The sequence below is a fragment of the Homarus americanus genome, unplaced genomic scaffold (genome assembly GCF_018991925.1).
Source record: "Homarus americanus isolate GMGI-L3 unplaced genomic scaffold, GMGI_Hamer_2.0 scaffold53225, whole genome shotgun sequence".
In the NCBI taxonomy this organism is placed as follows: Eukaryota; Metazoa; Arthropoda; class Malacostraca; order Decapoda; family Nephropidae; genus Homarus; species Homarus americanus.
In genome coordinates, this window is record NW_024750875.1 from 1,246,188 (window position 1) to 1,260,924 (window position 14,737).

General features: G+C 37.6%; 1 protein-coding gene across 1 annotated transcript; it reads right to left on the bottom strand.

Annotated features, from left to right (window-relative positions):
• Positions 1-4,051: 4,051 nt before the first annotated feature.
• On the bottom strand, positions 4,052-14,187 carry LOC121854470. Its single transcript, XM_042349146.1, has 2 exons — positions 13,883-14,187; positions 4,052-5,850 (listed from the first exon to the last, which is right to left on the bottom strand). The coding sequence occupies exons 1-2, from the start codon at positions 14,031-14,033 to the stop codon at positions 4,052-4,054; spliced, it is 1,950 nt and encodes a 649-aa protein (XP_042205080.1). The 5' UTR covers positions 14,034-14,187.
• Between the last annotated feature and the right edge of the window lie 550 nt (positions 14,188-14,737).

Genomic DNA, 14,737 nt, shown 5'->3' on the forward strand with positions numbered 1-14,737 from the left:
AAGAATAGCAAGAATAAGTAAAAAAATAGAGTTAGAGTAAATATAAAGAATTGATAAGACAATGAAAGAGTAAGTTGTTACATAAAATATGTTACATTAAAATTAGGGACATAAAATTTTTGTTACACTTCGTGTTCATTTGGCAGTAAATGTTGGTAATATACCTTGACTCTGCCAAGGAATCTGAGTGTACCTTATAAAATTATGAAAATCACATTAGAGGGATATGGATGACTATCCTAACATGAAATGGAGACATTCTTATGATTGCAAAGTATGTGGTGATTAATGGCACAAATTGTCATTTGTACCCATGACAAATGGTGTACCAAAGGGCAGTGTGCTTTGATTAATGCAATTCATTTGTTTCATAAATTGTAAGCTCGTTGCTATTCAAACTTCCATATTAATGTTAACAAACAATACTAAGCTATTCAGAAAAGTTTACCAACAGACTGTGACACATTACAGAAAGATCTGTATCAGCTTCAAGAGCAGCCAAAGGGATGGCTACAGAATCGATGTTGTGAAATGGAAGAGAATTGCAAGTTATTAATTTAAGTAAATCACATTTATAATCCCAAAACAGAACCTTGTGGGACCTGTCACTAATTGACAGTGGCTACTTGCAGTTATTTAAAAAATAGAGGTCATAATGACATTCTTCCATGCACTGTACAGTATGATATTTCCAAGATATATTTCATATTTCCATGTGTAGTGTAATGTGCTGCTTCGACCTCTTTATGGTGTACATATTTTTGTCAGACTTTTCTTATAGGATATTGTGCATCAGGTATTATGCTAATTACATAATATTTCACCATGACAACTTCTGTAGCTGTAATGTTTTAGAACTTTCAGGGCTCAAATGTTAAGGTCACAGCTTGTGATGATACAGTATCTCTGGTAGGTTCCTAATAATGTCAAGTGGCAGGACTATGTCTCTAGAAGGAAGGATATTTAGTCAGGTTGAGTAGAGTACAAGTACAGTACTGTATTCAACTTTCGTTTGATCTAGTACCTGTACTTAAAAAGATTAATGAAACTTTTGATTTATAATATTAAAATAGCAATGTTTAAAAAAGAGAGATAGAGATTTTTCCAGCAGTTAAACCACCAAAAAGTTAATTCGGTATAATTTGATGTTTTCATGAAGCAAAACTTGTTGTATCAGAACTTGTTGTATCAGCTGAGGATATGGTTGAGGATATAAATACTGTACACCAATGAAGTTTCATTTAATGCCAAACAATAAATTTCACTCTTCCTCATGGATACCAGCAATGATTAAGTTGCTAATTATTGAACAAATACCCTATACAAACATTTCACTACACCATTGGTCAATCAAATATGACACTTTCCAACAAATGATAAGATTAAGTCAATATATGTTTTCCCTCCTTATTGTAATTTTTTTTAGGTTGTTTACATGAAGACATCATCCAGCTCAAGTAAAGATCCACATAACATGGTGTGTTAAAAAGGAATAAATCATATCCCAGCCTTTATAGTGAAAGTGGGCCCCACAGTCATGATGGCTCATTAGGGACAAGAAGGCAGCAATGGTCAGAAGTGTGACCTCTTTCACTTCCCCATAATATATACCGTAGTACAGTACAGTACCCATTTACAGCTGGGTGAATTGTGAGTGTCCCAAGATAAATCCACCAAGCCTTATCATCCACCTTGGTCCAGGCCAGAGATAAAGCTCATGAGTAAGAGATGATCTACAGTTGTAAAAACAATTTGTGTACAAGAAGTAAGTGTGATAACTATAGGGTAAAATGAATGGTCCTATGTAGCTATGCTGGAAGTACAGGTTTACATAACATATTAGTTCAGTGTAGGGCTGACCTATACTGTAGTGTATATGAGGAGCTCCAGACGAGGGCAAGACTGGCCCAAGATGTATTTATTGCACCATTATTCCCATCAAACTTCCTTCTAAACTTTAATTGCACTTTCTGCCATTATTTTAATTTTGTCACTTGTATTTTTTCCGCCCAGAGTGCCTCAGATGATATAGACCTTCACAATGATGATCCTGACCATGGTGTTTATTTCTGATGGATCATCATCAACACTCTGGCATCCCTGGCCATGGTCGGAAATCTCACCTCCTCGCAGTCTTTAGACGCAGGTTGTGTCGGTAACAGGAATGGATTTTCCATTTTAATAAACATCGAGTAGGGTGATCTAGACCCAAATTGCACCCTTAGAGATGCAGCTACCAGTCCATGAGGCTAATGGGAGGAACTTAGGTGGTTGATAGGGTCAGTCCACTGCTCCTGCATTTCTGCTTATGGGAGGGGTGCTCTTAGTGTGAGTTATGGCTGAAGGAGATGGGGTTGCACCAGCACTCCCGTGCTCAGCAACACAGCTTGCATCTAAAGACCACGAGAGAGTTAAAGACAATCAATAATCAGTAATATAAGACACAAAAACTCATCCACTTCAAGATTTTGTGTAAAAATCTGGTATTGTATTACAGTACTACCATCAGTAACTTCATATACTGTGTATATATATATATATACATATATATATATATATATATAGTATATATATATATATATATATATATATATATATATATATATATATATATATATATATATATATATATATATATATATATATATATATATATATATATATATATATATATATATATATATATATATATATATATATATATATATATATATATATATACACATACAGGTTGACAACCCTTTATCCGAAATTCCGAAAACCGAAAAGCTCTAAAACCGAGTTTTTTTTTTTTTTTTTTTAACAGGGATTATTAGCCCACCCGGGCACAGATCACTGACCACATCGGGGCCTGGGGGGCAAAAAAGTAATAGTAATAGTAATAATAATTATAATAATAATAATTATTCATAGTAAATAAAACTTTTAATAAAAATACACCAAAATAAGATAATAATGATTACAATAATAATAATAATAATAATAATAAAATATAATAATAAAATTAATAATAATAATAATAATAATAATAATAATAACAATAATACTGTAATAATAAAATAATACAGTAAAGAAATACAAAAATGAAAAAAAGATCAAAAGTGAGAAACACGACCTAGACCTATGAATTATTATTATTATAGTTGTTATTATATTTTCGACCCCCCCAAGCCCCAATGTGGGTCAGTGATCTATGCCCGGGTGGGCTAATACACATAAAAAAAAAAAACCCTAACCATTCTGAAAACCGAAATGCCTCTGGCCCCAAGGATTTCGGATAAAGGATTGTCAACCTGTATATATATATACAGAACACAACTGGTAAACCCTACTAAAGTGAGCTGAAAAGATACAGTACTACATATAAACAAATCAAACTTGACAATTAATGAGTAATGGCCCCCTCAACAGTGTTATTGAGAATATACTGCATATTTTTTTTTTTTAATAAAACCCTACAATGGACATAATCATCTTCCCTATTACACTTTAATCAAAACTAAAAAATATATATTTCAGTTTTCATTAAAAATTTTAAAATACTGTACAGTTTCACAAGGAAGCCAGAAAGATACTGTACATGAGTATTCTAGGTTGTTGAACTCTTTGATGTGTGGACAGCATGATCAACTTTCTGCTCGAGACTATATATGACCAGAAATAAAAATAGTTGTATCTATTATAGTCACAGTAACATTATAGTACTACGTATAGGTAAAATGGTCATTATATAAAATTACTCATGTTATACTTTAAAATCCATCAACCCATTGTTTCTTGGCTTTTCTCTTGGGCGTCTTTGATCCCCTAGAAGGTAACGGAAGAGACTGAGAAAATCTGAAAGCCTCTTTTGACGTCCGAGAACTATTTAAAACATCATCGTCAAATTCCAGGTCAGGAACATCCGAGGCATTAGCTTCTTCCTCCAGCTGTAGTTTAGACGGCAAATTTGGTAACTGTGTGATATCGAAGGGCGAAGTGTAGTAAGAGTACCCAGTCTTGTGTAAGGAACTGCGTTTTCCCTTGCTGTTGCTATTTGTTCCCTCATCCCCTAACCAGAATCAGGTAAAACTTTCATATTTCTGATCTTGTCATCTGAGATGTAGTCACCCACCATTTTTTTTAGCCACAATTTATGCTGAAAATCATTTTTAAGCCCTTTGCCAACATTTTTTCTTTTCCTTGAATATATCAGATTCCAAACATACTCGTTCACGTTCCAAATATCACTGACTTTTTCCATCTTATTACTGCCTGACTTGCCATCAACAGAGTCACCAAATTCAATATCTGGCAGTCCTTCAAGTATGTCATCAAAGTCTGGTCCACTGCCACACAGTTCATCCAATTCCTTGGAAATGGTTTTATTGGTTACTCTCTGATAAAATGGTAGTGCACTGTAGTAGGAGAAACTTTTGTTTGGTAACTTATTTACACTTACTTCAACAGTCTTCTCCTCCCATCTACTTAATATATCCTTACCATATTGAGTGATGTCTTCAGGTTCACTGTGTGGCAAACCTGTATCATTTTGATCAACTCTAAATTCTTGTGAAAAAATGTCACCATTTCCATACAATGAGAAAAACAACATGCCAGCTTTGTCATTTGGGTTGACACATGAAGTCACACCTGCCCAGCTGCTGTCAAACCGTTCCTGCACTTGGTTTCCAAACCACAGATTTTGTTTGTGGGCAAAGTTTAGTGTGTCACAGGCAATTGAGAAATGCTTGGGTAAACTTACACCTCGGCACCAAGTGTTGTAGTTGTCTGTGATCCATTCACTAGTAATTACACTTACTTTCTTCTCTTGTTTGTTTGCCAACATAAGGAAATCCAGATCACCAAATTTAAGTCTGCTTGTATAGGATGGCATTTCATATAGCATGTGTCTCCAATTCATGATGGGCATTTTACAATTCCGTTCATCCATCACAAACACAGAACTTCCAGCCACTACATAAACATACGGCATGTCACCCAGTTTTGAGAAAGAACTTATTTTTTCAAAATCTGCAAAATACTTTTTCATCTCCCTAACTTCTAACAATGTACGTAAAGTATTATCATTAACTCCGTGTTGCTTCTTATGAATGGCATCAACATGGATGCGTGTATCACACACCCAAATAGCAGACTCATTACCTACCATAAGAGACATTGGATGCCTACCAAAATTACATTGATAGTTGGACAAATCAGATTCATTCCATTTGTTTTTTAAGTTGATGCTCCATGTACAGCGTTCAACATTAGCGTCATGCAGATAAATCTCCCCATTTGAAGAAGCCAATGACCAAACACCTGGAAGAGTGTCATTCAAATCTACATCACTTATCAAGGAATTATTTATTATATCACATTTAGAACTTGTAAACTCTTGTCTTTCACCGAGAGAAACAAGCTCTGCATTTCTTTGAGACTGAATTACTATATAGCCATTATTGTTCACTTCTTTTGACACAATTTGAGAAATAGTTTCATCTTGAGACACATGAGCAAATTTTTTCAACTTAAAAAAATTTTTTTTTTCCAAAGATTCACTTGGTTCACAAAAGATGCCACCTTGACTGAGTCTGGAGGCCACAACTTGTTGCTGGTCATTTTTCCACACCGGATGTATCAAATAAATTATGCCGTTCAACTCCATCATATCCAAGCAGTTTCCGATTACGGAATGTTTACTATTAATCACTTTACTAGGAGAGACTATTTTCTTTGGTGAGAGAAGGGGATAGGCAAACTCTAAGGTCCTCTTCAAGGGGAACTTTCTCTCAATGTCCTTCTGTGTCCTGTATCTATATTTAGTGAGCTGCCTTGTGGACTCAGGGTCGTGTTCCAAAAGTTGCTCTGGAAAAATAAAAAGTTTTACTTTTCATACTTCAACATATAACAACATTACTCACTCAATTAACCTAAACATATATCATACAAGCATACCTGGAGGTACAGTACTGCATAGTAAGTCCTCGTTTAACGTTGACCCCGATAATGTTGTTTCGTTATAACATTGCTATTCTTTAGATACCCATGATTTGGATGTCCCGCCAATTCAGTATAATGTCGCCACCCTCTCCCATCTTGGTGCGCTATGCTCTCACTTGCGGAGCGTCCCCAAGTGTCGCCGGTCTTTGTTAGGCTTCCACAGCGTTCGTGCGTGTTTTAGTGTTTTTGCTCTTAAAACTGTACTCTATCCATTCTAAATGGCTTCCCCGTGTGATTTTATCAAGATTGATCTTATCCACGTTTTCATTGTGGATCTACATGATATATATATATATATATATATATATATATATATATATATATATATATATATATATATATATATATATATATATATATATATATATATATATATATATATGTTAGCGGGAGAGAGAAGAGAAGACGGGAATGCTGCGTTTAGCACGTTAAAGGGGTAAGATGCAGTTTCTTAGAACAATTTTTTAGGGGGGTCGTATGCATGTTTTCTCAGCACATGAGGACAGTGCTGTCTTTTTTTAGGGGGGTCGATTGTAATATTCAGAAATTTCAAATGCCCCGCCATTAGGCGATACTGAGCGTTCAAGGTCGTCTGAGGGAAGAGAGCGCTCCCCGCACATAGTGGGAGGTTGTGGAACTAGGCCTATATGATATTAAATGTAATTTGCCGAATTAATAATGATGCGATTCATGAAGTTAAGGGACTATTATTGAATTTGAAATTATTATAGATCGTTTATCAGTCTGAATAATGTTATGGGTGTCCCAAGGAGTTATTAGTTAGGCGGAAAATATGTCACATAGGCCTAAGCTAACGCCTTGAGAGGACACGAGGCGGGCTCTCTCTCAGTCACGGGGAAGCATTAGACAAACAAGACGTCCCTGCGCGTCCGTCACAGAAATAGTCACGTGGCCTAGTCACCTGTGTTGCACTATTGCAGTATAACAAGTAAGTCTCATTCGATCTCAGACAGGGTTAGATAGGGCAGTGGTAAAGTAAACTAGAGCTAACAGTGAGTTCATTTCAGGGTTTCCGCCAGAACCCACTTGACTTGACCGGAGTTGACCGGAGTTTGACTGCGTGAGATTGACTGCCGTTTGAGACTGCCGTTGATGATTGAGGGTGGCGATTGTCGCCATTGGACCGATCAGTGTAGGCCTGTCACTGTTTAGCGGGGTATCAAAGGATCTCTTGAGGGAATCTAGCCGTCTGGGTGCCCAGCTGACGACGGGACGATCGTTGGGGTCATCAGCTCTCCTCTACCTCGGCTCACAACCCCACATGTCTCGAGCAGCTTAGTGAAACCCTCTTGCTAACGGGAAGCTAAAGCTTCTCTCAACTGTACAAGGTCTGATTGGCTCACTCCCTTCCGCTTTATGGATGTACTGGGGGTAAAGTGAGGCCAGCTGAGTGATACAGGGTCGCACACTGAGACCATGAGTCTAGGGGATACCTAGAGGAACATTTTATCTCCCTTATTACGGGTGTATGTTGAGTTGGGTGGAGCATGGTTCACGGGTATTGGTGGACCCAGTAACAAACCAATAATAGTGACAATATATTTGGGTGTAGTTGATACCATTTCTCAGTTACTGATATTATCGTGACGTGTGTAGTTTAATATTTCTTAAACAATTTTGATAGTATTGTTTTTTGAATGTTTGTGTCACTAAGTGGAACCAGAGTGATACTGTGATTTGATTCTTTTAATGCATCTAATTTTTCTTCATAATTCCGATCTCAGGTATAACCTTTGTTTCCCAGAGTAGTGTTTAAGTTAGGTTAGGAAGTGTGCATCTGTTGGGGTGATATAATTTTGTTGAGTGCCCTTAAGGCCTATTCATTGTAGAGTTGTTAATTTCTTATTTTTTATTACCATTTCCTCAGTGACTGATATTATTTTGTTGAAAGCCCTTAAGGCCTATTCATTGTAGAGTATTTAATTTCTTATTTTTTATTACCATTTCCTCAGTGACTGATATTATTTTGTTGAAAGCCCTTAAGGCCTATTCATTGTAGAGTATTTAATTTCTTATTTTTTAATACCATTTCCTCAGTGACTGATATTATATTGAGTGCCCTTAAGGCCTATTCATTGTAGAGTTATTAATTTCTTATTTTTTAATACCATTTCCTCAGTGACTGATATTATATTGAGTGCCCTTAAGGCCTATTCATTGTGGAGTTATTAATTTCTTATTTTTGAATACCATTTTCTCAGTGCTGGATATTATTTTGTTGAAAGCCCTTAAGGCCTGTTTCATGTGTGCAAGCAACATTTCTTAATACTTCAAATTTATTGTTGCCTGAGTTTCTAATAATTTCTATATCATGTATAACTTTTATTCCCCAGAGTAGTGTTTTAAGTTCAAGTTAAGAGGTGTGCATATTGGTGTACCATTATTTGTTTGTGTTTGTAGTGTTGGAGGGAATATAAGTGTCTAAATTTTACAGTGTGTCTCATTCATCCCAGTCACAGACGCTATCCTTCCACGGGTCACGGACAATTCATTTTGTTTAGTAGATTTAAGTGTACATGTGCTGGTTCAGGATTTTTCTCAAAGGGGCACTTCCACTGCCATTACCATCTAATAATCTTTAATGAACCCCAAGTCAAGTGGGAAAATAAAGTCTAGTAAATTCCGACCGGTTACATATATATATATATATATATATATATATATATATATATATATATATATATATATATATATATATATATATATATATATATATATATATATATATATATATATATATATATATATATATATATATATATATATATAATATATATATACAATATTACACCCATACTTGGCGCTTTCGCCATAACGTTTGCATATCGCCAGTGCCTTGCCAAAGCTGAACTTTCTACTTAACGCGGTTTTCACAGCAGCGCGGTGATATCCGGCTTTCGGATACTATTTTTGAATTTGACCACGCGCCCACCGCCGCCCCGCCCTCACCTGCTGCCTGCCTCTCCTCCTCCTCCCTCCTTGGGCAATGGCGCGCGGTGGAATTGCGCAGTGTATGTCTTTATTCGCGTTATCACTGGCGTCATACCAGCGTCTCGGACTGTCGATTGGCCTGCAGCCCTACCCCTCTGCTGCCTGGCTGTAATTGGCTTAAAGTATTATGACGTGGCCTACCGGGGAGAAGCGGCAGCTGGCGGCGGCAGTTTCATCCCTCAAGCCACGCCGTGATAACGCGCATCCATTGTTCAAGTAAAAATGACTGGCGATTCACCACCAGAAGGCAACACCATACATGGACAGCGGCACTAAACCAAAGACCACGGCGTTCGTTAAACTTTCGGGCTGAAGTGCCGATTGTTCGAATTTGAAAGCAGCAAAGGTTGAGTCTAAGCAGCCAGCATGGCGTCGAATCTCACCGTTAAATACAATAAAGAAGGATACAGCGAGAAGTAAAGGCACATAAGAAGCTCACAAAGTCTGCGAGGTGCTTCAGCATAAAACATTGCCAGAACAGGGTGCTGGCGTGGCTGGTAGGTTATTTTGGTCGTCAGGCGCGGCGCCAACGTAAAGCGGTGGACAGCGCTCAGTGCGAAATCGCATACTGCGTAGGCTATCGCAGCAGTGACAAGTAAACTGGGGAATTGCAGAAACTAAACCCTTCAATACTTCCATAGTTGTGGCTGCATAGGTTTGAAGGAGAACAAAGGTCACCAACATCAGCATTGTTGGTGAAGCGAGAGTGCTGACTGCGTCACGGCGGCTAGAATTTTCCTCCGTTTTCGTGAGATTATGGAGGAAGGACAGTACACTGGCGACAGGTGTTTAACATAGACGAATCTGGTCTTTTCATGGAAAAATTACCTTCAAGACCTTCGTTTATTCAGTCCTGCGAAGCAAGGTAAAAGGCGGAAGATCTGAAGAGCATCACCGTCCTGTTTACCACCAATGCCTCCGGTACCTGTAAACAAAGTTATGATGATTCACAAGCTTCCATAAACCGCCGCCTAAAGAATATAGACGCGGAACAAGCAATGTCACTGGCTTCTTCCTGCGGCTGGCGTGGATGTCCTCTTCTCTGTCCCTCTTCTGGTTTGACAACTTTTTTTGTTCTGGCATTGCAGAAATTCTACGAGCAACAGAATATTTCCATTCAACATTTTGTGCTGTCGCCGACATAACCTTGCCCCTGGACACTCGCCCTACTAATGGATCGTCTTAGCGTAAAAGTGGTCTTCTTCCCTCCCAACACCACGTCCTTAATCCAGCCTACTATGGACCAGGGAGTTAATCTACTGGCGATTAAAGAAACGCATACTTTCGGCAAAAATTCAAGCTCTGAAACGACTCTCTACCACCAGCACCAAGGATGAGTTCGTAAGCTGGGTGACACCGACAGCGAGAATAAGCAGCGAAAGAACAAGGAACAAGAGCTGACGTCTCAGGGCTTATAAATCAGAAACAATTTTGGAAGAAGTTTAACGTCAAACAAGCTATAGACTTCTTGAGTGGGCATGGATCCTGCTGTCTATTACTCACGATTTAAATCACGCTGTGGGGGACATGTTGCATAGCATACCAGGTGAGAGGAGGTGAACCTGTGACTGGTCAGGTTCGAACCTTGCAATGTGATGAACCTTGCCAGAAGCTCGCATGAACTGTTACAGCTGAAAACTATCGAGACCACCAGCGAAGACATCATGGAGGGTGCTCAGAGATCCTGGAAGTGACTGCCGGCGGCGAAGGATGTTGGAAGAAGAACCGCCAGTGAAGAGGAGGAGGAAAGAAGGTCGTCATTCTCCGAAGAACCTGGTTTAGAGTCATGAAGTGATATTAGAGGTGTGTCATAGGTTAACAGAAAAAATTGATCCGCCGTTTCCCGCGACACTGACGATGAAGCATGGCGTCTTCATAACCGACTGGTGCAGGCTGGAGCCGTACATCCTGCGGTGTATCATAGAAACATCTAGAAGCCAGCCCGTCAGCCAAGCACTCGCCGGGTTCTTCCGCCCGCAACCCACCACAGCCAGCCAGGCGGTGATGATGATAGTAGAGGTGATTTTGGGGATTTATCGGAAGTAGCAGCAACTGTAAGTGACAATCAAATATTGATTCACCTAGTAATATTCAATTCACCTAGTAATAGTGATTCACCTGAAAGAGGCAATAATCTGCCTCTGCCTCGAGACAACCTCCATCCCGTATACGACCCATCTCTTCTACTACCGTGAGTGTTCCTTAAAACTTTTCGTTTTTAACCTATTCTTTCACCTACTGTTAACCTTCTTTTCTTCTAACTCTTCCTATATTACTTGTTTTCATGCCACCATAAAGTTAAGATAAATTTTTACTACAACACAACATAGTTATTTGTCGTCAAAAGTGGAGTTTGGGGGTAGGGCTGGAGTTCTATTAATTAATCCCATATGTTCTGTTATTCACTTAGCGGTTTCACTTCGCAGGACCCTCTGGAGTTCAATTGACATGATTAAATGAATTTATAACTATATATATATATATATATATATATATATATATATATATATATATATATATATATATATATATATATATATATATATATATATATATATATATATATATATATATATATATATATATATATATATATATATATATATATATATATATATATATATATATATATATATATATATATATATATATATTAAAGTCCACAATGAAAACATGGATAAGATAAATCTTGATAAAATCACATGGAAAAGAAACAACGAACCTTAGCTTTCGTCTTTATTCAAGACATCTTCAGAGGCTCCGTTGTTTCCCTTTTCCCGTGTGAGTTTATCAAGATACTGTATATATATATATATATATATATATATATATATATATATATATATATATATATATATATATATATATATATATATATATATATATATATATATATATATATATATATATATATCCAAAATTTTCTCTATTTTCTTCCATTAATCATGCGCCATTATCGCCTACTGTACCTCACCTCCCTCACGGCGTGTCTCCTTCATAAATCATCACGTGCATGCGTTCCCGTACATGTCACGCAGCCGATAAAAAGCGTTTTTGTTCTTGCAACCAATTAAAATGATTTTGGGTTTAATTCGCGGTATTTTCGGCCCAATCAAATTCAAGTTTTATTTTGGGTCTCTCATGTTTCGAAATTCAAATTCAGTTCCTACCATGGAAGTCTGCGATGGATGTCACTTAAATTATAAGGAGCTGATTGCGAGTTTTTGGGAAAAAAAACGAAGACACTATAGCATTTTTCGATCGCATGGTGTTCTTCCAACCTCAGTAAAGTCCAAAGAGCAAGACTGAATGTAAATATCGCAAAGACCAACATATGTGACGTTGTGTAAGAATCTCAGAATCCAACGACGAACAAGGACCAGGCCAATAAGGTAAGAAATAGGTGATTCATGGTGAGAGTCAGTTAAGTTAGGTTTGGTTTTTGGTTTTCTAGTGTTTTTTGGTGTATTTTGCCATTATTTTTTTCCTAAGCACACACAAATAGGTACACTAGAGAAATATATTTTTGACTTTCTAACAGAGTGTGGTGTACAAGTGCAAATTTACCCTAAAGTCATAGAATTGTCTAAACTACTGATTCCAATCGTTAAATTTATAAGATTCCCTGGATGACTGAAACTAAAATTTTACCGGAATATGAAGGTTATCAATGGTGTTACAAGTTCTGTGAGACAAGTCATCAAAGGGGTCCCACAAGGCCTTATTTTGGACATTCTTCTTTACCTGATTGTTGTTAACCTTATAGGCTCCCAACTAAAGGTAAAATACGTGATTTTTGTTAATGACCTGAAGTTGTTAACCTTATAGGCTCCCAACTAGAGGTAAAATACGTGATTTTTGTTAATGACCTGAAGTTGTTAACCTTATAGGCTCCCAACTAGAGGTAAAATACGTGATTTTTGTTAATGACCTGAAGTTGTTCCCAACCTTATTTTTAGACCTGCTTATAGGCTCCAACTAGAGGTAAAATACGTTGTTAACCTTATAGGCTCCCAACTAGAGGTAAAATACGTGATTTTTGTTAATGACCTGAAGTTGTTAACCTTATAGGCTCCCAACTAGAGGTAAAATACGTGATTTTTATTAATGACCTGAAGTTGTTAACCTTATAGGCTCCCAACTAGAGGTAAAATACGTGATTTTTGTTAATGACCTGAAGTTGTTAACCTTATAGGCTCCCAACTAGAGGTAAAATACGTGATTTTTGTTAATGACCTGAAGTTGTTAACCTTATAGGCTCCCAACTAGAGGTAAAATACGTGATTTTTGTTAATGACCTGAAGTTGTTAACCTTATAGGCTCCCAACTAGAGGTAAAATACGTGATTTTTATTAATGACCTGAAGTTGTTAACCTTATAGGCTCCCAACTAGAGGTAAAATACGTGATTTTTGTTAATGACCTGAAGTTGTTAACCTTATAGGCTCCCAACTAGAGGTAAAATACGTGATTTTTATTAATGACCTGAAGTTGTTAACCTTATAGGCTCCCAACTAGAGGTAAAATACGTGATTTTTGTTAATGACCTGAAGTTGTTAACCTTATAGGCTCCCAACTAGAGGTAAAATACGTGATTTTTGTTAATGACCTGAAGTTGTTAACCTTATAGGCTCCCAACTAGAGGTAAAATACGTGATTTTTATTAATGACCTGAAGTTGTTAACCTTATAGGCTCCCAACTAGAGGTAAAATACGTGATTTTTGTTAATGACCTGAAGTTGTTAACCTTATAGGCTCCCAACTAGAGGTAAAATACGTGATTTTTGTTAATGACCTGAAGTTGTTAACCTTATAGGCTTCCAACTAGAGGTAAAATACGTGATTTTTGTTAATGACCTGAAGTTGTTGGTACCCCTATACTGTACCTTGAAGGGGAGTGTGTTGCTGGGGGTCGACCTCCAACCCGGCCCCTACATTACCCCAGTCTGGGTATACATAATGACGTCGACCCTTATTGTTATATTGGATATTCTTATCCAAATTCCAGATGGGTGTTGACCAGTGTTGTTTCTCCATGACACAACACAACAGCAACACAGCTCCAGGAGACCATCCACGTGTGTTGCTGTGACCAGTATAAACAACACAATTCCAGGGTTGCCAATGTCGCTAGGCTGGGACCTAAAAGTAGCTAATGTCGCTAAATCTTCCATGGAAAGTCGCTAGCTATTATTCCTTCCTCCCCTTCAGTAATTTGATGCATCCCAGTCCTCTCCGTAGTGTGAACAACTGTAGAGCTGGAAGCATGTGAAGTGCTTGGTTCAGGTTCTCTTGTAACTGTATGCCTCCACAGTCCCTATATCTTTCTTAAAATATCACTAGGAAGTTCATAACAGGTGTTCTGTCTTTTTAACCCATACTTTATTGTAAGAATTGCCTGTAATGTCGATAGTTTCATTTTGTTGCGCAATTTTGATTTCACAAAGTTCATATTACTAAATGTGCGCTCTACATCTGCGTTTGAATGCGGAAGAGATAAGGCAGCGAGTGCAATTTCAGCCAGATCATGGTAAGGGTTTTCACCTGTTGCATCTCTGTAATTTGCCACTTCTGACCACAATTTTAGGGTGTTAGATGCATGGACGGGCTGACATCAAGTGATCAGGAAATAGACGTGTCCCTCCTTCTGTACCACGACCCGTTCAAATGTATTACTTTTATCCTCTTCAACATTGATCGGCTCGCTAGCCGCCCGGGCGATCGGTCACGTCTCTGTCACG

Bases quoted from the DNA above. Each gene is read 5' to 3' on its own strand.
- LOC121854470 (XM_042349146.1), bottom strand. From the start codon at position 14,033: ATGGAGAAACAACACTGGTCAACACCCATCTGGAATTTGGATAAGAAT. The intron at 5,851-13,882 runs GTACAGTATAGG...TTATTTTTCCAG, and splicing joins GCAACACACTCCCCTTCAAG to AGCAACTTTTGGAACACGAC.